The 21528-nt window shown below is 45.9% G+C and overlaps 2 protein-coding genes and 1 pseudogene across 5 annotated transcripts; 2 read left to right on the top strand and 1 right to left on the bottom strand.

Moving 5' to 3' along the window:
• Window positions 1–32: 32 nt before the first annotated feature.
• On the top strand, window positions 33–4105 carry EBP (EBP cholestenol delta-isomerase). Of its 2 annotated transcripts, none has more exons than XM_086389066.1 (5): window positions 33–123; window positions 1126–1437; window positions 2749–2785; window positions 2907–3037; window positions 3628–4105. In XM_086389066.1, the coding sequence occupies exons 2-5, from the start codon at window positions 1137–1139 to the stop codon at window positions 3849–3851; spliced, it is 693 nt and encodes a 230-aa protein (XP_086245192.1). In that variant the 5' UTR covers window positions 33–123; window positions 1126–1136; the 3' UTR covers window positions 3852–4105. The 2 variants fall into 2 exon arrangements, with proteins under 2 accessions (XP_086245192.1, XP_086245193.1); XM_086389067.1 differs by having other exon boundaries at window positions 1078–1437.
• Window positions 4106–6364: 2259 nt separating this feature from the next.
• On the top strand, window positions 6365–20042 carry TBC1D25 (TBC1 domain family member 25). Of its 2 annotated transcripts, none has more exons than XM_086389041.1 (6): window positions 6365–6529; window positions 8790–8899; window positions 9995–10149; window positions 17741–17868; window positions 18012–18200; window positions 18445–20042. In XM_086389041.1, the coding sequence occupies exons 1-6, from the start codon at window positions 6380–6382 to the stop codon at window positions 19804–19806; spliced, it is 2094 nt and encodes a 697-aa protein (XP_086245167.1). In that variant the 5' UTR covers window positions 6365–6379; the 3' UTR covers window positions 19807–20042. The 2 variants fall into 2 exon arrangements, with proteins under 2 accessions (XP_086245167.1, XP_086245168.1); XM_086389042.1 differs by lacking the exon at window positions 6365–6529 and adding an exon at window positions 6713–6937.
• Window positions 17085–17420, bottom strand: LOC147340437 (small ribosomal subunit protein eS27 pseudogene; annotated as a pseudogene). Its single transcript, XR_015159577.1, has one exon. The product of XR_015159577.1 is annotated as a small ribosomal subunit protein eS27 pseudogene (transcript).
• Window positions 20043–21528: the final 1486 nt, after the last annotated feature.

Here is a 21528-nt window from a genome sequence, read left to right as displayed (position 1 = left end):
CCAGTTCCATAAGGCGGAACCTGTGAGAGGTTGGATTTTGAAGTAGTGATATTTCGGAGCCAGCGAGCGATCTTAGTGAGACCCGGGAGCCTGTGGGAGAGGCCGCTGCAAACGCGCTGTTGAGTGAGTTGCCCTCCGCCTGAAATGCCTCTCCATCCCTTAGCTCTCAATTGCTAAATGGCCAGACCTTGGCGCGCCTGCGCGAGACCTTTCCCCCGCCCCCACTTCCCCCGCCGCTTTGCCACCCTCACCACCCCTACGCGCCTGCGCCGGGCGGTCGGCTACTGCGCGGTTGTCGGGACTGCAAAAGATCTGCTTCTCATCAGGCAGCTGAACCAGAAAGTTCTGGTTCTGATTGGTGGTCTCTGTATTTGCCCCTCATTTTCCTATTTAGCTCCCGGCGCAGGACCCCTGCCCTCCACTTTCCTCTTTCCTGAGGGTTGGCTGCAGTGTGAGCAATTTCGGGAGGGGTCGGATAATCCCATACACTGAACCTGAAGGTGTAGTTCTGATTAGTCATCTTTTTTGTCTGTCCTGCGGTTTCCAGGACTATGGGGAGGGTAATAGCTTTCTGTTGCAGGATGCAAGACAGTGACCCCTGCAAATCTTGTCGTGTCCTCCCCTAGCAGACCAGTGAGGCATGGCACCGGGTCTGGCTCCTGTGTCTCCCCCAGCGGACTGTAACCCCTGAGGGCGGGTATCAGACCTGGTTACTGTGTCTCCCTGCCAGAGCATGACCAATGAGGGCTGGGACCTGGTCTGATTGTCGTGTCTGGCCACCAGACTGTGACCAATGAGAGCAGAGACTAGGCCTGATTCTATCTTCCCAGTGAGACCAATGAAAGCTGGGACCTGTTCTGGTTCCTGTGTCTACCATATCATATGGCTCCCAGAGGGCAGGAACAAGCTTTTGATTTTTCTGTGGCCTTATATTCATGTTTTTAAAATAGTATATAATTAGATTATTTTAATTGAGTCAGTCTTAATCGGTTAATTGAGTCCACTTACGTTTCTTGTCATAATAAACTATTTGGATTTGATTTTATGATCTCATTCTATGCCTTTGTATTTGTTCAGTTTTTTTTTTTTTATTCTCTTTTCTACATATCCACACACCACCATCAGCCTACAAAGACATGACCACCAACACCAGCCCCATGCACCCCTACTGGCCTCGGCATCTGAGACTAGACAACTTTGTGCCTAATGACTACCCCACCTGGCATATCCTGGCTGGCCTATTCTCCGTCTCTGGAGTCTTAGTTGTGGCCACATGGCTGTTGTCAGGGCGTGCTGCGGTCGTCCCACTGGGGACTTGGCGGAGACTGTCCCTGTGCTGGTTTGCAGTATGTGGGTTCATTCACTTGGTGATTGAGGGCTGGTTCAGCCTCTACCACGCGGACCTTCTCGGAGACCAAGCCATCTTATCTCAACTCTGTGAGTCCTGGGTTCTTCAATATGCTGTGCAAGGGAATTTCCTGGACAAGGATTGGTTTAGATGTTTACCCACCCACCAACTCTTATTCCATTTGTTTAAAATAAATTTTAAAAATTTAAACTTTTTGCATATATATTCACATGGGTCCAAAATGAAGCCATTTAGAGGTATGCAGTAAAAATTTACCTTCTATCCACCAAGTTTCCCCAAATAATTGCTTATGTTTCTTTTCAGGGTTTACACATAAATTACACACATAAGCCTCAGTTTGTTCAACTGTAGAAGAGGGATAATAGTCATACCCAAATACATGTAAGACACTTGAACAATGTTTGGCAGACAATACATGCTATATAACAGTTTATCATCATCATCATCATCATTTTAATTTTTCCTTTTGTATAAATGGTAGCATGCTTTTTTTTAAATGAACTTTGCTTCTGAACTTTGCTTTTTTTTTGATGAGGACATTCATCATAAGTTTATAAGGAGTTTTGAAAGCATAAATGTTACAGAATTATTTGACTTTTCCAGTATTAATAGGTATTTCCCCAAATCTTTTACTGTTACAAACAGTATTCCTTTTTGGCCTCATGAATAAATCTGCTAGAACATTCTTCTTCAAGTCTCTGTGGAGGTCTGCTTTCATTTCTCTTGGGTAAATGTGGAGGAGTAGAATGTCTGGGTCCTGTGGTAGATGTGTGTTTAATATTATGAAAAACTGCCAAACTTTTCAAGAATGGCTGCACCATTTTATATTCCCACAAGCAGTATATTAGAGTTAGTTTTTCCACATCCTCATCAACACTTGATATGATCAGGTGTTTATTAAATTTTAGTCCTTCGAGTGGATGTGAGTGATATCTCATTATGGTTTTAATGTTTTTATTCACCATCTAGAATCCTCTTTTGTGAAAAACCTATTTCAGTCTCCTGTATATTTTTATATTGGGTGATCTATCTTTTCCTTAGTGATCTCTGCTTACTCTTTCATTTACTCATCTGTTCACCTTCGAGCTCTCTCTCTTTCTCTCATTGGATACTTTCCTCACTCCATCATTTACACCTGCCTGATTTTATTCCACAAACATTTATTGAATACAAGACAATCATAGCAACACTTAATGTTGTGTCAGGTTTGCACACATTATCTTGTATACATATAAAAACAGCTGCCCCATTTCACAGATGAGGAAACTGAGGCATGGGGAGGTTATAAAGCCTGCCTTCTTACATGAGCCCTCGGCTCTCACAAGTCTGACTTCCTTTTCCTGCTGATATTCTTCATATAAGTTTCTTGTCTTCCTCAGGGAAAGAGTATGCCAAGGGAGACAGCCGATACATCCTGTAAGTGTTTGTCAAGGGAGACCTGCATTGTTTTGGGGGGAGGTAAGTCAGGGAGCATTAAGGGGTGCCTTGTAGGTAGAGCACAGTGATGCCAGTGCCCCTTCCATCCTTTCTCTTGCAGGAATGATAACTTCATGATATGCATGGAGACCGTCACGGCTTACCTGTGGGGACCACTCAGCCTGTGGGTGGTGATTGCTTTTCTCCGCCACCAACCCCTCCGCTTTGTCCTACAGCTTGTGGTCTCTATGGGTGAGGAGAAAGCCCACAGTGGGTGCTTGAGGGCTTGATGGGGGATCTACAGACATGGGGGCATTCCTGCGGGTGGGACTTCTCAATTGTGCCCATCCAGGGCTGAGTCAGACTGAATGACAAACTCCCTGAGGTTTTGGAACAGCCATGCCCCTCCAGGCCTGTGTTCTCAATCCAGGAGAGTTCATTTCTTCTCCCACTCCATCACAAAGTCTCTCATGAGGGTTACAGTTACATGAGGTGGCTGGATCAAGATTCTGAGCTTCCTTCATCTGAGATTCAGTCCTCTTATGTTCTTATGTTGTTAGCTTTCTGGAAATGTGAGTTCTCTTTAGTCTTGGAATCCTGAGCTGTCTTGAATGAAAAGATTTTGAGCTTAAATTCTGGAGACATGAACTCTCTTGAGTTCAGAAAGTCTCAGCTTCTGATTTCTGGAATTCTCACATTTCTGATTTCTCAAATCTTCAGTCATGTGATTTCAGAACTTTTATGTCTCTGAATTTGGGAATCCTGAGCTCTAATAACTTGGAAAATGGCTTGGAATTGTTCCTCCTCCTTACAGAGTTTCCTTCTCCTTCTACCTCCCACAGGTCAGGTATATGGAGATGTGCTCTATTTCCTGACAGAGTACCGTGATGGATTCCAGCACGGGGAGCTGGGCCACCCACTCTACTTCTGGTTTTACTTTGTTTTCTTGAACTCCCTGTGGCTGGTGGTGCCCGGACTCCTCATACTGGATTCTATAAAGCAACTTGCTCATGCCCAGAGCATACTGGATGCCAAAGCACCCAAAGCCAAGAGCAAGCAGAACTAAAGAGTGATGAACTAGGCTTAAACACCGGCTATTGAGGAACTCTCCACCTACCAGAAGATCCCAATCCTTGCTCCCACAGGTCGGAAGGACAAATTGAATTGATCCTGTCAAGCTCAGGTTGATGGGTGGGCAGTGGGAAGAAAGGAGCCATGCGGAGCCACTGTCAGGAGCCAATAGGACAAAGGTACAAGAGAACCTAGGAAGTCTGTGATGGGGACAATTTTTTAAATCAGGAAATAAAGATCTTGACCCTATACTGAGAGATTTTTAATTATTAACCCCAGAGATGCCCCATGACTGACCCTATAGATCCTTCCAGCACTCGTTCCACAGACCACCATTCTCTCAGCCATAGACCAGCATCATTATCCCATAGACCTCAAACCTATGACCTCACAAATTTCCATCACTGACCCCACAGATTCCCCTGATGGTTAATTAGATCCATGAATCACATCTGTAAAGTCTTTTAAGGCATGATTGTCCATCCACACCCTTGGCATTCTCTCCAAAATATACCCTTTCTTGTTTTGAAATATGGTCAGGCTGAGAATTTTCCAAATCCAAGTTCTTCAGTTTACTCAGCCTCTTATCTCCTGATCAGGTATCCCACAAATACCCCATTACTAACCCCATGTATCCCCTATTACTCCAAAGAACCCCATCGCTACCTTAAAGATTCCCATGACTCACACCAGAGACCCCCACAAAAGTCACTCCACTACACTCCCATCACTCACCCCACATACTCCATCATTAAATCCTAAGATACCCATCACTCTCCCCACAAACAGCCTTTCATTTGCTCCATTGATGGAGAGAATCATTCACCTCACAGACCTCCATCACTCACCCCACAGACCCCATCACTTGCCCCAAGAGACCTTCCATCACTTACAACTCTATGACTCACTCATAGATTCCCCCATCATGTATTGCACAGACCTTATCACTCTCCTACCAAATGCCCTATCATTTATCCAATAAGTCTCATCACTCACCATAGATCCCTCAATCACTCACCCTGTAAACTCCCCATAATTACTTTGAAGAATCTATTTACTTTACATTCCCCATCACTCACCCTATAGATCCCCAATTGCCGCACAGATCTTCCATCACTTACACCATATCCTATCACTCATCCTACAGACATCCCTTCACTCACCCCACAGACCACTTATCATGTACCCACAGATACCCCTAACCCTACAGACCCCTATTGCTCATCCAGCAGTCTCTGTCTTTAACCTCATAGACCTTCAGTCATAAAACAAATGGGTACTTGAGAAATTTTGTGGAGATGACCATGAATAATTAAACTGCAGATACCTATAGATGGGCTCCAGGTGACCTGTGCAGAGCAGGACTTCAGTTTACTGCTTGAGCCTACAGTGTCACTTTTTGAGAAATGCCTCACTGTTAACCCAAAACCCTGCATTAATTTCTCACCTCAGATCCATCACTTACTTCATTATTTTCTTAAGGCATGATGGTGCCCTTGCTCTCCCTCAAGCATAGCAGGCACAGCCCCACCTTCTGTCCATTGCACTCTCTTCTCTCTGTGCCATTTACTATCCCTTTGCCCTTGAGCATGTTTTCCCATGACATTCTTTCAGTGCTTTCATATGTAAAATGCTGATAATGATAGTACCTACCTCAGGATTTTTATGCAGATTAGATGAATTAGTATATTTAAACTATATGGTATACACTTTGTTGAATGGAAGAATGAACAAATGGAAGAATGAACAAATGAAAGAGAAAATTCTCCCCCACACTGTGGCAAGGACCTCCTTTTTGCTCTCCTTGCTTCCAGTATATTTCCTTCCAGAGGTTTCTCCACAACCAAGACAGGGGCATCTGAACACATCATAAGCCTGTGCTCCAGGGCCCTCAGGATAAATTCCAAGTTCTAGGCTAATGTTTTGCTCATTCCACTCTATGATAATTTTAATGAAAAGTGACTTTCAAACTCCTTGTTTCCATCAGAAAATCTGGCAGTGCCACAAGAAGTGTGTTAGAAAAGGAGACTTCTCTAAAAAGGTAACATTAAGGGTAACATCTGTACAATACTGCAACAATAGCTGAAGTCCAGGTACCTTACAGGACTCCTTGGTTAGAAATTACATTTTTAAGGGCAGTATGTATTTTGTCCAAACCATAGAGACGTTGTACAGTAAAGTGAGAATGGCTTTTTGCATTTTGTGGCACATAAACTTTCTCAAAGGAGTCTAAAATATGTCCAGTATTCAGCTGATATTTGGTAGGCACACACCGTTTAATAACAAGACTGACTTCAACGTGTTGTAAAGATTCAATAAAAACAGAGGCAAACTTGTCCACAGAGCATACAAATGGATTTTATGGGTAAATTATTTATTGAAGTATAACATGCAGGCAGAAACTGCAAACATCTAAATGTACAGGTCCGTGAATTTTCATAACGTGTAAGCTATTTTTTAAAAGATTGTGGAAAAAGGATTATTCTTCCATTCAGCAGATTCATTTGAAATGATTTTAAATAGATGACGTCATCTCTAAGCAGAGATGCGAGGCGACTTGAAGCAGGACGTGGGGCCTTGACGTTATCGCGCAGCAGCGTCCTTTCCCCGCCCACTTTTCTCGCCCCGATAGGTCGCCGCGTTAACACTCACCTAGGCGAATCCGGAAGCAAAGTGAGCAAATCAAGGACGAGGGAGGCGGGGCCTCAGTAGGCGCCTGCATACTGGCTAAACTGAGGCAAAATGCCCGGCTTTTGGGGGCGGGGCTCTTGGCAACTGCACACTCTGCGCAAGCGCAGAGGTGACCTCCTCCCTGTGCCAAACGGGGGGTGGGTAGGGTCGCGTGGCGCCCTCTGCGCCTGCGCCAGGGCACAAGGTGGGGCCGCGGGCGCCCGCATTCTGGCGTGCGCACAAGGGTAGGGGGCAACGGTTAGCTGTCACCCTGAGGTGGGTGGCAGCAGGATGGCGACGGCCTCTGGGTCCTCGGACTTGGCTGGCTCCGGAGCGCCCTCGCCTGGTGGGGGAGCCCAGGCGGCGGCAGCTGAGGAGGAGGAGCGAGAGGTGGTGCGGGTCCGAGTCAAGGTGAGGCTGGTGGCCCGTCATTCAGCCCGCCCAGAGCTCCCGGGAGAGGGGAAGGTGGTGGCTGTCCTAGGATGGAGGGCGGGACTTGAGAATTGGGGTGTTACGTGAGGGGAGAGGCTAGAGGGCAGAATATTGGTGGCTTGGGTTGGGGGCTGGGGGAAGGCTGGACCTGGGAATGCGGGGGCAGAGGGTGGGGCGTGGGGATTACAAATAGAAGGGTAGGGCCCTCTGGAATGGATAGGAGGAGACTGTGGGTAGAGAGGAGGGGCTATAGGGTTAGAGGAGGGGCCTTAATGGAGTGGAGCCCTGAGAAATGAGGGAGGTTGTTGCTGTCTGAAAAGGAGGCGCTGACATCAGTTTAACATTGTGTTGAGAGTGCACTTTTGTGCAAATCCCCATCCTGGATGAGCAGACACACTCGTCGGGGAGACAAACAGCTAAATAAAGGATATGCTTCAGACAGTGGTGAATGTCATGGGGAGATAACGAAAAAGATTCCGAACTAGGGAGTTACTTTAGCCAAGGTCGTGCTGGGAAATACCCAGAAAGGTATTGAAGGAACAGAGACCCAAATAAAAAGGAGTAACCAATGTGCATATCAGGGGGGAAGAGTGTTTTAGACCGAGAGAACAACAAGGAGAGCGTTTTAGACTGAGAGAAAAGCTGGGAGGTGGGGATGAGTTTGACATGTTCCCTTAGGTTTCCATATTGCTGGAGCCCAGAGAGTGAGGGGAAGAGTGGTAGGGGGTGGATAGGACAGGTAAGAGAGGGGCAGATTGTGAAGGGCCTTTGGCATGTATTCTATTCTTGAGTAAGAAAGCTGTTGCAGTAGTTCCAGCAAGCAGTGATGGTGGCTCAGACTAGGGTGGTGGCACTGGTGGTGACGAGAAGAGGTTAGATTCCTGAGAGAAGTAAACATCACTGCAGTGTAATAGAGGAAGCTCAAAGGTAGAGGTTTGGGTGTTCAAAGAAGAGAAGATGCTTAAGCTGTGAGTGAGCCAGTTAAAGAGTGGAAGGACCTTCCAGACTGGGGGATCTCCACAAGCACAGGCCTGGAGCCAAAATGTGTTCGGAGTAACTTCTGGGAGTTTGGTAGTACCAGAGTGTAAAGTTCAAAAAAGCTCCTGTTGGGAATCCTGGGGTTCCTTTTGAAGAGATTTAAGCAAGAGAGTGTTGTAGATAGACATGCTAGATTGGTTGCAGCGTGGAGGACTGGTTTAATAAAGGCCAAGCTGGACATGTCTTTTCGCCTTTTCATACTGTTCATGGGGTTCTCAAGGCTCACTGGAAAAGACCCTGATGCTGGGGGAGATTGAGGGCAGGAGAAGAAGGGGGCGTCCGAGGATGAGGTGGTTGGATGGCATCACACACTCAATGGACGTGAGTTTGAGCAAACTCCAGGAGATAGTGAAGGACAGGAAAGCCTGGTGTGCTGCAGTCCATGGGGTCACAAAGAGTCAGACACAACTGAGCAACTGATCAACCAAAGATTGAACATGGTGATCTTGGCAACCAGCCTTGAGGGGATGTAGAAGAAGGATTGGGTGCTTGGACTATTGCAGTAGCCTCCTCCTCACTGGACCACTGCTTTCTCCTTTGTCCCCCACGGACTGTTCATAGAGCAGCCAGAAGGGTCCTGTTAAATCCTGAATCAGACCACATCCCTCCTCTACTCAGAACTCTCCCAAGCCTCCCCTCTCACTCAGAGCACAAACCCCGGTTCTCTCCATGGCCCAGAACTCCCGCCTTGATCTGGCCCCTGCCACATCTCTACCCTTACCTTCTGCCATATCATCCATGTCATTGTGGTGATGTGACCCCTGATGGCCTACCCCATGTCTTCTCTCCACAGAAATGTGAGAGCTTCTTGCCACTTGAGTTTCGCTCTTTTGCTGTGGACCCCCAAATCACTTCGCTCGATGTGTTGCAACACATCCTCATCCGAGCCTTTGACTTGAATGGGTGAGTAATGGGGTGTGGGGCAAAACCAGTGGGCCACCCACCTTGACAGCAGTTGTTTGGCACTTTTATTGTTGTCGTTTGGTAGGGAGGGTTGTTTGTTTTGTTATTATTAATATAAATAGTCTCATAATAAACAAATAGCCACATACATATCTTGGAATTTTTTGGGAAATCTAGTCATAGGATGAATTCCTAGCAGTGATATTGCTGAATTAAAGGGTGTATACTTTTTTAAGTTTCAACAGATGTTTCCAAAATGTTCTCTGGGTAGGTGTTACCAATTTACCGTCTCAGCAGCAGCCCATAAAGTTTCTGTTTTCCTCACAAACACTGGTTACTAAAAAACATTAGAAAATTTTCCAACCTGATAGATGAAAAATAGTGTCTCCTGGGGGCAAATGTGATGGTTATTTTGGTGTCATTGTTATTTTGGAGGAATATATGCACATGGTAATGGACTCAAAGGATACAGAAATGATGTGTATTTGGGGGGGTTTCCATGGTGACTGTCAGTTCTGGCAATGGCTCAGCGGGTAAAGAATCCACCTGCAATGCAGGGGACACAGGAGATGAGGGTTTGATTCCTGGGTTGGAAAGATTCCCCTGGAGAAGGAAATGGCAACCCACTCCAGTATTCTTGCCTGGAAAATTCTATGGACAGAGGAGCCTGGCAGGCTACAGTCCATGGAGTCACAAAGAGCTGAACACAACTGAGTGACTAAACACGTTCATGGTGACAGTAGTTATCACACAATATGCTTTGCATAGAGTTGCACTGGTGTATCTAAAGAACAAGTTCTTAATTGTAATTTGACTTTTTTACATAAACATTTTCTGTTGTGAAAAATAACAACCATACAGCTTGCTTTATTTTTTATGCACAAGGCTGCTTCTTCCCACTTCAATCCCTCAACTACTCAGTTACCCTCCCTAGAGGAGACCCCAGTACCAGTTTTCAGTGTGTTCTCCAGATACAAGCAGATGTGCATCTGTTTCTGTGTTTGTGAAACAAACTTCCCAGGCTTCTTTTGGAAATGGTCCCTGAGGCTTCCCAGGCACAGGGGCCCTGAAAGCTGCGGTGTTTCCTCTGTCCAGGAAGAAGAACTTTGGTATCAGCTACCTGGGCCGAGATCGGATGGGGCAGGAAGCTTACCTCTCACTCTTGTCTGACTGGGACCTCAGCACAGCCTTCGCCACTGCCTCCAAACCTTACCTGCACCTGCGTGTAGATATCCGGCCCACTGAGGACAGTGAGTACCCCGGTGCTCTGGGGGCACTGCTCTGTGATACCCCCCTTTCCCCATAGGATGACTCTACTCCTCACAACACACTCCTTCACAGTGGGCTAAGGAGCAAGGAATCCTAGGTCCAAATCCTGGCTTGGCCACTGGCCCTCCATTTCTTTACCTATAAAGTAGAGATAATGGTATCTTAGGGCCATCATGAGGATTAAACAGGGAAATTCATGTAAAAGTGCCTGAAAAGGTGCATGGCTGCATTGTGAATGCTCAAAAAGTATTAGCTCTAATGACAATAATTGTCATATTTATTATAGCATATAATCTAGTGATAATTACAGAATGCAGTATAATAATAGAGCTATAGTATTATATGTTTCAGTTATAATAATATTGTAAATATAATAATGCTGATTATAGTCATGGTAATTGTATTTATTCATTCATTCATCCTCTACTCACTTTCATTGATTTGTTCCTTTGATCTCTCAGCCACTTTCAGTCTTCTCCTAGTTCCTAGTTTTGCCTGTACTGTTCCCCTAGTTTTGCCTGTACTGTTCCCAGGGAGCCCACAGATAAATTAAGACATGGTCCTGAAAATTTGATTATGAAGCATACATTAGATAATAATAGTGTCAGTGTTAAATTTCCAGAGTATGGTTACGGTATCGTGGTTATTGAAGGAAAATATCCTTGTTCTTGGGAAAAACACAAGTATTAAGGGGTAAGGTGTTATAATATCTGCAAATAACTTGGCAAAATAATAAATGTATGTATATATATGGAGAGAATGAGATGAAGCAAATGTGGCAAAAAATATGAACAGTTAGGGGAGTAGATGAAAGATGTATGGATGGTCAATGTATTCATCATTTTAACTTTGTCATAGATTTGAAATTTTTTTCAAGTAAAAAGTTGTGGAGTAGAAGACATGGTTTCCAGTCTCAGGAAATTCACAGTGCCTATTTGAGATGCCTGAATAGGCATTTTATTGATGTCATAATAACATAAATAGCTAACATGTGTTGAGCACTTGAGGCCATTCTACACACATAATATTTATTCACTGGATTGTCAAAACAATCCTACAGAGTAGGGATGACCGTTATCTCCATGTTACAGATGAGGAAACTGAGTCTCAGAGAGGGGACAGGACCTGTCTGTGTCACAGAGACAGTCAGTGGAGGAGCGTGATTTGAACACAGGTGGTGGCTGAACTGGCTTCAAGAGTCTTTGCTCTTAAACATTCGACTATAAAATGTGGTGCTTATTTAAAAAAAGACATTAGAGAAAAAGAATCAGAGAGAGAGAGAAACAAGAATCAGAGAGAAAGACAGTGACTGAGACAGGGAGAGAAACAAATGGGAAAAGGCTGGTAGCCAGAGACACAGGAACCTCTGCACAAGCAGCCCTGTGTGCTACTTACTCTGTCAGTCACTTAGCTAATTCCCCCAGCCTCCATTTCCTTACCTATAAAATAGACACAGTAGCACTATTTCAGTAAAGAAATAAAATCTGCTCTGCTAATAAACATGTGAAGAAAACCCCAGCTACACACAAACTGAGAGGAATGCAAAATACACAGACAGACACCCAGTAGTTTGGCAAAAGGACATTTAAAAGTTACCTTTATAAAGAGAATCAACTTTCCAGTATTTCCATTCTATTTCTACCATTGTCTTATTTCCAAAACTCCTGCAAATACACGAGTTTGTTTCCGAATTCCTGATTCTCTTACATTGATCTCTTTGTTAAATCCTAAGCCAGTTCCATGTTGTTTTAATCACATAGTTTTATGATATATGTTTTCCTTTTTAAAATTATTCCTGAATATTCTTGTGCACTTACTGTTCTTTTCATTTAATGGAATTAGCTTATCATTTCATTAAGATACTGATGGGAGTTTGATTGGAGTTGTTTTTTTTTTCCCCCATACCACACAAGTTTGCTGGATCTTAGTTCCCAGGGATTGAACCCAGGCCTCAGCAGTGAAATCTCGGAGTCCTAACCACTGAACTGCCAGGGAATTCCCTAATGAAACTAATCTTTAATTATCCAGTAAATACATTATCCATATTAGAAATAATGATGAAGTCTGTCTCTTGAATCACCGTGCCTAATCTTGACCCCCTACCTTAGGCTTCACAGGTGGCACTAGTGGAAAAGAACCCCTGCCAGTGCAGGAGACATAAGAGGCATGAGTTCGATCCCTGGGTTGGGAAGATCCCCTGGAGGAGAGCATGGCAACCCAGTCCAGTATTCTTCCCTGGAGAATTCCATGGACAGAGGAGCCTGGCGGGCTCTGGTCCATCAGGTCACAAAGACATGACTGAAGCAACTTAGCATGCAATACAGACCTATCTTTTTGCCCTGCAGGAACTACTTTGATCAGTTTGATGTGTAATCTTACAGGTCCTTTATTCACACACACATATACACACAAATTAGTCCACATATGGAGAGATGTAAGTATATTTGTATTTGTATATGTACACAAATGGTATGTGTTTAACATAAATCATACTACACATTAATAGGTGAGTGTCCGATTGATGGAACTGTTATAAATATTCTTAATGAATTCTTGGGATTGTGTTCATGAATGCAAAAGCAACAGGCATGTTGTGATCACTTAGATGGCCCAGTCCCTCTTTCTGGGAAGAACTCAGTTTCTGTCACCTCTTCAGTTGGAAGATTGCCAAGCCTAGACAGAATCAATCTGTGCATTCGTGATATGAATTCCCTTTCTGTCATATGTATTGCAGATATTTTTTTCCAAGCTCATCTTTTTGTTTTGTGGCCTTGTTTGTGGTGCTCTTTTGGTCCTATCAAAAACTAATGTTTGTATGCAGTCTTGTACATATATCTGTCTTTTTCTGTATGATTTCTGAATTTCTCCTCTTTAGAACATCTTCCCCGTCCACATACTTATACAAATATTCTTCTATTTTATACAAATATTCTCCTATATTTTCTTCTAACACACTTATTATTTTCTCTTTTACATATAAATCTCTACTCAGTCAACATTGTGATTAGTGGACCTAGTTTTTTTTTTAATTTATTTTTATTTATTTGGCTGCATCAGGTCTTGGTTGCATCATAGAGGATCTTCCGTTGTGGTGCCCAGACTCAGTAGTTGTGGCCACAGGCTTAGTTGCCCTGTGACATGTGAAATCTTCCCAGACCAGAATATATGTACTTGGATTTATTTCTGGGCTTTCTATATTGAATTCTACCAAGACAAACATTGCATTCCTCCCACAATTTTTTTCAGGGGGGGGGGGTTCTTTTTGTTAACTATTCTTAAATGTGAATTCTTTCATACAAATGTTAAAATAATTTTACCCAGTTTCAGAAAAAAACCTATTACATTTCTGGTTGGCAGAATATATAATTTAGCATTTGGGAGATTTGACAATTTTATCATAAGGAGGTGTAGTACATGTAGCACATATTGTGTAATAGTGCAAGCAGGGCCTGAGACAGCACCCTACATGAAACTTGAGTGTTTCTTCAGGGAAATGTGTGTATATTCATACTTAGTGGGTTACATAAAGCTAGATATAGTCTCGTATCAGTTCAGATCCAGTTTTGCCACTAGATGAGTTTGTGCTTGTGGAAATCCTTTGCCCATTTTGTTAATGGGTTCTTTCTTTTTAAAAAATCAACATAGAATGTCTCTCTTTCTTGTCATATTTCGGTCTTGAGCAGTGCTTTTTCTTACATTCACATAGCTGCTCTTGCTCTCTCTGTTTGCCAGGTATGCCTTCAGATTTCTTCAATTTTTAACCTTTCTTTGTCACCTAGTTTTACTGTGTCTCTCACAAAAACTCCATAGCTGGATTTATGCTTTTTTACACAACTGACAGTGAAATCTTCTGACCACTTTTCCCCTCCGGTCTCCCCCACCCCCACTCACCCTAGCCCTTGAAATGGAAGCTTTGGAACACTTTTCATTCTCATTCTTCTGGTCCCTAACCCTTAACTTTTGGGCTTTGCTTAGGCAGTATTGTGTTTTTCTTTTTCAATTCCAGGCTGTCATTATCTTTTCTTTAGAGTTAGTCACTTACGTTTCAGGAATTCTGATGTAACAATATTACACTCCCAATGACAGTCTCTTTGTCATTTTATGTCTAACTATATACTAATATTAAAAACTTGTGGCTTGTCACCATGTACCTTCCCTTTGGCCTTCCTCCACCCACCTTGAGCTCTCGTAGTCACTCAGTAGTCGTTTCTTAGAGAACTTCTTTGTTCCCCTCCAGTAAGGTGCATGGTTGTTGTTGTTCAGTTGCTCAGTTGTGTCCGACTCTTTGTGACCCCATGGACTGCAGCATGCCAGGCTTCCCTGACCTTCACTATCTCCCAGAGTTTGCTCAAACTCAGTCCATTGAGTCACTGATGCAATCCAGCCATCTCATCCTCTGTCGCCCCCTTCTCCTCCTGCTGTCAGTCAGGCTCTTAAGTGAGTCAGCTCTTTGCATCAGGTAGCCAAAGTATTAGAGCTTCAGCTTCAGTGTCAGTCCTTCCACTGAATATTCAGGGTTGATTTCCCTAGGATTGACTGGTTTGATCTCCTTGTTGTCCGAGGGACTCGCGAGTCTTCTCCAGCACCAGAGTTCAAAAGCAGCAATTCTTTGGCACTCAGACTTCTTTATGGTCCAACTCTCACATCTGTATATGACTACTGGGAAAACCATACCTTTGATTATACAGCAGACCTTTGTCAACAAAGTGATGTCTCTGCTTTTTAATATACTGTCTAGGTTTATCATGACTTTTCTTCCAAGGAGCAAGCATCTTTTAATTTTGTGGCTGCAGTTACCATCTGTAGTGATTTTGGACCCCAAGAAAATAAAGTCTGTCACTGTTTCCATTGTTTCCCCATCTATTTGTCATGAGGTGATGGGACCAGATGCCATGATCTTAGTTTTCTGAATGTTGAATTTTAAGCCAGCTTTTTCACTCTCCTCTTTTACCTTTATCTAGAGGCTCTTTAATTCCTCTTTAGTGCATGGGTTACATATATGCTAATAATCAGAAAGTTCTTTCTTTGGTTGTGGTGGATATGTACTGATGTGGCTGGATGGGGGCCCTTGGATCTCAGGCCTGTCATGTCAGTGCTCCGTGGATACTGAAAGTCACTATCTTGCTTTCGGAGTTGTGGAACAGAAGCCCTTTGGCAGTCTGACCTTCTTCCAGTTGTAAGCAGCCTGTTCTTTATCTTTGGAAGCTGGCAAGAATTTGTCTTCATTCTTAGAATGTGGGCATTTTGCTAGCAGATTAGTAAGAGTTGAGAGAGGCCCATGGTCTATGCTATTCATTGATTGATCCTATCTGAGACTTGCCAACCCACTTCTTCATCTCAGGGACACTTTCCTTCATATCTTGGTAATTCTGTCTCTGCTTGATCTCTTTTCTCCTCCTACATTTCCTACTTTTTGCCTCTCAGGTTTCCTGGACTCACCCTCCAGGTCTCTCTGCTTTCCTCTCATCATTAAGCTTTAGCTCTGTGCCTTGAAAAGGGTTTTTCTCTTGGTCTTTCAGACCATTGGTGTGACCTTCTTCATTTTACCTGGTGAGTAGTGTGATCTTCATTTTAAGTGTTTTCATGTTTTAGAAAGACCATTCTGGCATCTGTTGGGAGAGAGTATAGAAGGAGGGGCAAAGGGGAAGCAGGGACTGGTTGGATGAGAGGCATGGTATGAGCTGAGAGAAGAAGTGGAATTGAAGTATGTTCTGCATGCAGAAGCCATGGGAGTTGAGAGAGGTCTGTCAGGTTTGGGGCTTAAGCAATTGAAGAGATAGAGACACTGTTCAGACTTGGGGAGCAGGTCATGTCTCAAATGGATCTCGGGCTCCCCTTGTGGACCCATTAGGTTTGCAGTGCCCAGTGGGACATCCAGGGAGAGGCAGTGACTTGTGGCCCAGGGTTTGCTTCCCCCTCAGCTCTGTGAGAAAGTATAGTGGACTTCATGGGAATGTTGCTTAGGGATGGCATTTGCCTGCAAATGACAGTGGCTTGAACAAATCCCAGTTGATTTGTTTCATGTAATAGAGTTGGAAAGCCACTGGTCTTTGCTGTTGTCAGCTTAGCAGTTCTGTGGTGCCAGGGTGGACATCTCTTGAGTCTCTCAAACTTACTCAATTGGCCATTGCTGCTTCAAGCCACATGACATTTGAGGTGGGCAGAAAGGATGCAAGGGGGAGTAAAGAAGAGAGAGAAGGGAGAGACCAAGGACCAGAATTGGATAAAATTAAGCATATCATTATCTCTTCTGTGTAACGTGCATGACGTACCTGCTCCACAGATACTTTTGCTAAAATTTACCTGGGCCCTGGAGTAAGGTGAATAAGATAAAGATCCCAGCCCTACCATGTCCTTGTCCACTTACTAATTTTTCCAACCTTTCTGTCGTGGTCTGTAAGATGAGAATAATGGTATTCTATACCAATTGTGGAAGGAGGACTAGTGGGAAGGTAAGATTCAGGGTTTGGATTCTTGAGCTTTGGGCCTGACTTTCAAATTTCAGTTCTTTCACCCACTCGCTATGGGACCTTAGGCAACTATTAATACTAATTCTGGCTGTGCCTGTTTCCTCTTAGAAAGATTGGTGATAATAATAGTGCTCAATTTAGAGAGTGCATGTGTGTATGTACTTCATACACAGTTGCTTCAGATGTGTCCATCTCTGCAATCCCATGGACTGTCGTCTACCCGGCTCCTCTGTCCATGGAATTCTCCAGGAAGAATACTGGAGTGGGTTGCCATTTCCTTCTGCAGGGAATCTTCCCCACCCAGGGGTCCAACCTGCTTTTCTTGCATCTCTTGCACTGGCAGGCAGATTTTTTTACCTGTATGAATAGTAAATGAATTAACATTTGCAAAGAGCTCACAACACTTCCTGTCACTCAGCCCTATGGAAGTGTTGTCTAGCATTCTGTTTTGTTTTTTTTTTTTTTGTATCCAAAACATGTTTATTGGGATGGTTTCCCATTCATCTTGATACAGGGTACTTTTAGTGCTGCTTCCGTCTGAAAGAGCATCCTTCTGTAAGCCTTTCTTTTCCTCCTGTAGGCTGGCAGAGGACAGTAGAGCAGCCAACACACAAGACTACTGTTTGTGCATGGCTAAAGACAGTGGTGATTTTATAGCATCCTGGGCATTTTACATCCATGAAATAGGAATTGGGGCTCTGCACCAGGCACTTCTTTTTGCATTTCCTCTTCTCCTCTTCTGGAGAGGAATGAAGAAGATCCTTTGCAAGAGGCATGTTCTCATGAGGAAGTCGTCACCGCTGGAAAGGGCTGTCTAGCGTTCTTATTGTTTATATTGATGTTAAGCCCTGGCACGGTGCCTGACACAAAGCTCTCAATAAACATTGCTTTATGTTATTAAAATGTTACTATTAGAGTCTACCAGCCATTCTGTGAGACTGTTTCCACCAGATTATTCATGGTTTTATTTTTTGTGTGATTAGGATGACAGAGGAAGGGAGAGTGGAGTGGCTTATTGCCTCTTGGGTGGCCTGGCTTCAGAGGGAGAGGAACCTGGTCCTGAGCTCTGGGGTTCTCATACCATGTCATTCTGTGTGCCCAGGCCCGCTGCTGGAAGACTGGGACATAATCAGCCCCAAGGATGTCATTGGCTCCGATGTGCTACTGGCTGAGAAGCGGTCATCACTGACAACAGCTGCCCTGCCCTTCACACAGTCCATCATCTCTCAGGTGCTTTCAGGGAGCCCCAGGGCCCAGCTGTTATTGGAGGGCAGTGCCTCCCTGGCACCCCCAATTCCGAGCCTGCCAGTTGGCACCTGCCCCTGGCCTACCCAGCTGAACAGTGGCCTCCCCCACCCCTCCTTCTTTCACAGGTGGGCCGCACCTTGTCTAAGGTCCAGCAGGTGCTGAGCTGGTCATATGGGGAAGATGTCAAGCCCTTCAAGCCACCCCTGAGCGATGCGGAGTTTCATACCTACCTGAACCACGAGGGCCAGCTCTCCCGCCCCGAGGAATTGCGTCTGCGGATCTATCATGGTGGTGTCGAGCCCTCCCTGCGAAAAGTGAGCCTTCTCCATCACTCATTAGGTCCAGCACTCCCGCACACATGAATAGCTCAAGAGATGCATGCTCTGGGCCGCACTCTCAGGGGATGCTATGGAAGTGCTCCAGTGCATGCAGCAGTAGGAAGGCAGGCTTTTCCAAAGGAGAACAGGGGCCCAGGGTGGCTGGGTGGTGATAGGTACACACAAGGGCATGGCAGCTCATCTGTAGACCCGCTGCCTCATCCCTTTCATCCCTGGCCAGGTGGTGTGGCGGTACCTGCTGAATGTGTACCCAGATGGGCTGACAGGCCGAGAGCGGATGGACTACATGAAACGCAAGAGCCGGGAGTATGAGCAGCTCAAGAGTGAGTGGGCCCAGCGAGCAAGCCCCGAGGACCTGGAGTTCATCCGCAGCACAGTCCTCAAGGATGTGCTGCGCACTGACCGGGCCCACCCCTACTATGCAGGGCCCGAGGACGGCCCACACTTGCGGGCTCTGCACGACCTGCTCACCACCTATGCCGTTACCCACCCGCAGGTGTCCTACTGCCAGGGCATGAGTGACCTGGCCTCGCCCATCCTTGCTGTCATGGACCACGAGGGCCATGCCTTCGTCTGTTTTTGTGGCATCATGAAGCGCCTGGCTGCGAACTTCCACCCTGATGGTCGTGCCATGGCCACCAAGTTCGCTCACCTCAAGCTGCTGCTGCGACACGCGGACCCTGACTTCTACCAGTACCTGCAGGAAGCCGGTGCTGATGACCTCTTTTTCTGTTACCGCTGGCTGCTGCTTGAGCTCAAGCGCGAGTTTGCCTTTGACGACGCTCTGCGCATGCTGGAGGTCACCTGGAGCTCACTACCCCCTGACCCTCCTGAGCACGAGGTAGAGCTCGTGGGCCCCCCCAGCCTAGTGGTGGACATGGGCTTCGGGAGCCACCGGGGACGGCCCATGCGGCAGAGACACATGCTTAGGCCTGCCGGTGGAGGAGGTGGTGCCTTTGAAGATGCTGTTGACCACTTGACCACCAGCAGCCAGGGCCCTGGTGGCGGGGGGCGTCTTCTAAGGCAAGCCAGTCTGGATGACCTCCAGCAACTCAGGGATAGAACGGGCCCCAGGAGGGACTCCCTGATCCAGCTGCCCTACCCAGCCGCCCTCATCGGTTCCAAGTCTCTCTCTGAGCCCTTGCTGAACTCCTCAGACCCACTGCTTTCTCCCTCTTCCCACCCTGATTCACCATCCTCCTCATCTCCACCATCCACCCAGGATGCCTCTCCTGCTGGTGACGTGGCTGCTGGATCCCCCTTGATGCCAGAGGTGGGCTCCCCACAAGACTCTGGGAAGTCCTTGCCACCCCCACCCCCACTGGGCCTGCCCCCACCCCAGGAGTTTGGCCGAGGGAACCCATTCATGCTCTTCCTGTGCCTCGCCATCCTGCTGGAGCACCGTGACCACATCATGCGCAATGGGCTGGATTACAACGAGCTGGCCATGCATTTTGACCGCCTCGTGCGAAAACACCACCTGGGGCGCGTCCTACGCCGGGCCAAGGCTCTCTTCGCTGATTACCTGCAGTCAGAGATGTGGGACTCAGAGGAGGGAGCTGAGGCCACAGCCCCATCTTGATCAGACTCCCTTCAGCCCTCCATCAGCCCCATCAGATCTCCATTCTTTGCCAAGAGGGCCTACACGTGAGACCCCACATCCCTGCCTGCCAGCCCTAGACCTGTGGGAGCATAGTGCCCTGTCTCCCCAGGTCCGAGAGTATGGGGCTTTGCTTTGACAGTGCCCCATGGAGGCCCTGGCCTCCTTTCTCTGTTTTCTTGTTTTGTTTTTAACAACTGTACTTTGCACACGTGAAAGTCACTGTGGTCTGTGTATTTCTCTGCCTTCTCCCTGGTTTTTGTTATAAATGGAATCCCCAGGGCCTCTTTACCTGCTGGAGCTGAAACACTGCCCATTTCAAGTGAAGGGTGGCTCCCACTTCCCTGGTGACAGGAGAATGGATACTGATAAATCAATTCTGGAAGGTGAGAGCCCAGGTCAAACACCACTTGAGGAGGCCTGAAGCTATTTTGTGGTACATCTGTCTGCCTGTGAGCGTCTGGATGATGTCTGTAAATACATGTTTTTAGGACAGTCCCCTGAATGAGGGATGGGTGGGAGAGTTCCTGACTCAGAAAGGGCAAGATTCCTTACAAAGACTGGGAAGTATGGGCTACTTAGAATCATTGGATGAGCTACCTCTAGCATTGCACATGTCACCATTTCTAAGATCCAGACCCTTCCCTGTAAGTCTTATGCATGAATGCTAGTGGTCCTGGCAGGGGTCTAAGGTTCCTATTCTTGCCACATGCTTTGGGGACAGCCTTGCCATGCCTAGGGCTCTAAGCACTAAACTGGGTTTCCAGCTCATGGATACCTTAACCATTTCAGCAATGGAAACCATATATTTGTCTTCTCTATCCCATTACTGTGGACAAAAATATCAAGCTCTAATAAAGCTGAGGCCCTAAAAGAAGTCACCTACATATGTGGAGGATAATGATCCAAAAAAGGGCCTTTTTTTCCACTTACCTTCTCAGAGGCTGAGTGCCGTCCCTGCACTGAGGACATGGCAGGTGGTGAGTGAAATAACGGGTCCTTCAAGTTGTAGCCTCACTGTGCTGGATTCTGGCCAGAAGTTGCTGTGCTAGGCAATGCAGGCAGGTGGGCATCAGGGCAGCCATTCTCTTATCTGTCTCTCCCAACAATGACATATAAAGCTAGGGATAACTTAAAAGGCTCCTATCACCCCCCCACCCCCCCAGTATTGGAGAGTAAGCTAACCCCCCTTCTCAGATGAGAGCTCAGTCACTGGAGGTGCAGGGTCAAGACCATTCTGTGCCTAGGATCTCCAAGACTGTAGGTCTAACAAGTGAAAATAAGGGGCTCAGGCACCCTGGCCCGAGGGGCCATCCAAGATATGGGGGAATCTGGCCGCCTTTGTCAGTAACTGGCTGACACCCTCTGGGTGTATTCCATGATCAGTGAGCTTAGCTATTTGAAAGGTCAACCAAGTCAATTCTGTATATGGCAGCTTGGGACCTCTGAAGACCAGAGAAGTCCTTTCTGTGAACATGAGGCTCAGATACCCTAAAGGACAGAAATCTCTTATTAGTTTCCAAAGTTATTTGGGACTCCTGATTTCCTGCCAAGGTGGCAGACAGCACAAGCCACTGATCCCCTTGCCCAGAAACTTCTCTGGAGAAACTACAGAGGGAAATATGAGTTCTAGAAACTGCATCACAGTGGTGAAGACCCATGGGGAATTGGAAGGTGGTTGTTAACTGGCCTGAGTTTTGAGTG

Source organism: Bos grunniens, chromosome X (assembly GCF_055505025.1).
Source record: "Bos grunniens cultivar Pamir isolate PY7600 chromosome X, Bosgru_T2T1.0, whole genome shotgun sequence".
NCBI classification, from domain to species: Eukaryota; Metazoa; Chordata; class Mammalia; order Artiodactyla; family Bovidae; genus Bos; species Bos grunniens.
Note: the sequence above shows the minus strand (reverse complement) of the source record. Positions and strands in the feature narration are given on the sequence as shown.

Excerpts from the sequence above, each read along its gene's own strand:
- EBP (XM_086389066.1), top strand. The coding sequence starts at position 1,137 with ATGACCACCAACACCAGCCCCATGCACCCCTACTGGCCTCGGCATCTG. Across the intron at positions 2,786-2,906 it reads GGAGACAGCCGATACATCCT|GAATGATAACTTCATGATAT; the intron begins GTAAGTGTTTGT and ends TTTCTCTTGCAG. Across the intron at positions 3,038-3,627 it reads ACAGCTTGTGGTCTCTATGG|GTCAGGTATATGGAGATGTG; the intron begins GTGAGGAGAAAG and ends TACCTCCCACAG.
- TBC1D25 (XM_086389041.1), top strand. The coding sequence starts at position 6,380 with ATGACGTCATCTCTAAGCAGAGATGCGAGGCGACTTGAAGCAGGACGT. Across the intron at positions 8,900-9,994 it reads CGAGCCTTTGACTTGAATGG|GAAGAAGAACTTTGGTATCA; the intron begins GTGAGTAATGGG and ends TCCTCTGTCCAG. Across the intron at positions 17,869-18,011 it reads CACAGTCCATCATCTCTCAG|GTGGGCCGCACCTTGTCTAA; the intron begins GTGCTTTCAGGG and ends CTTCTTTCACAG.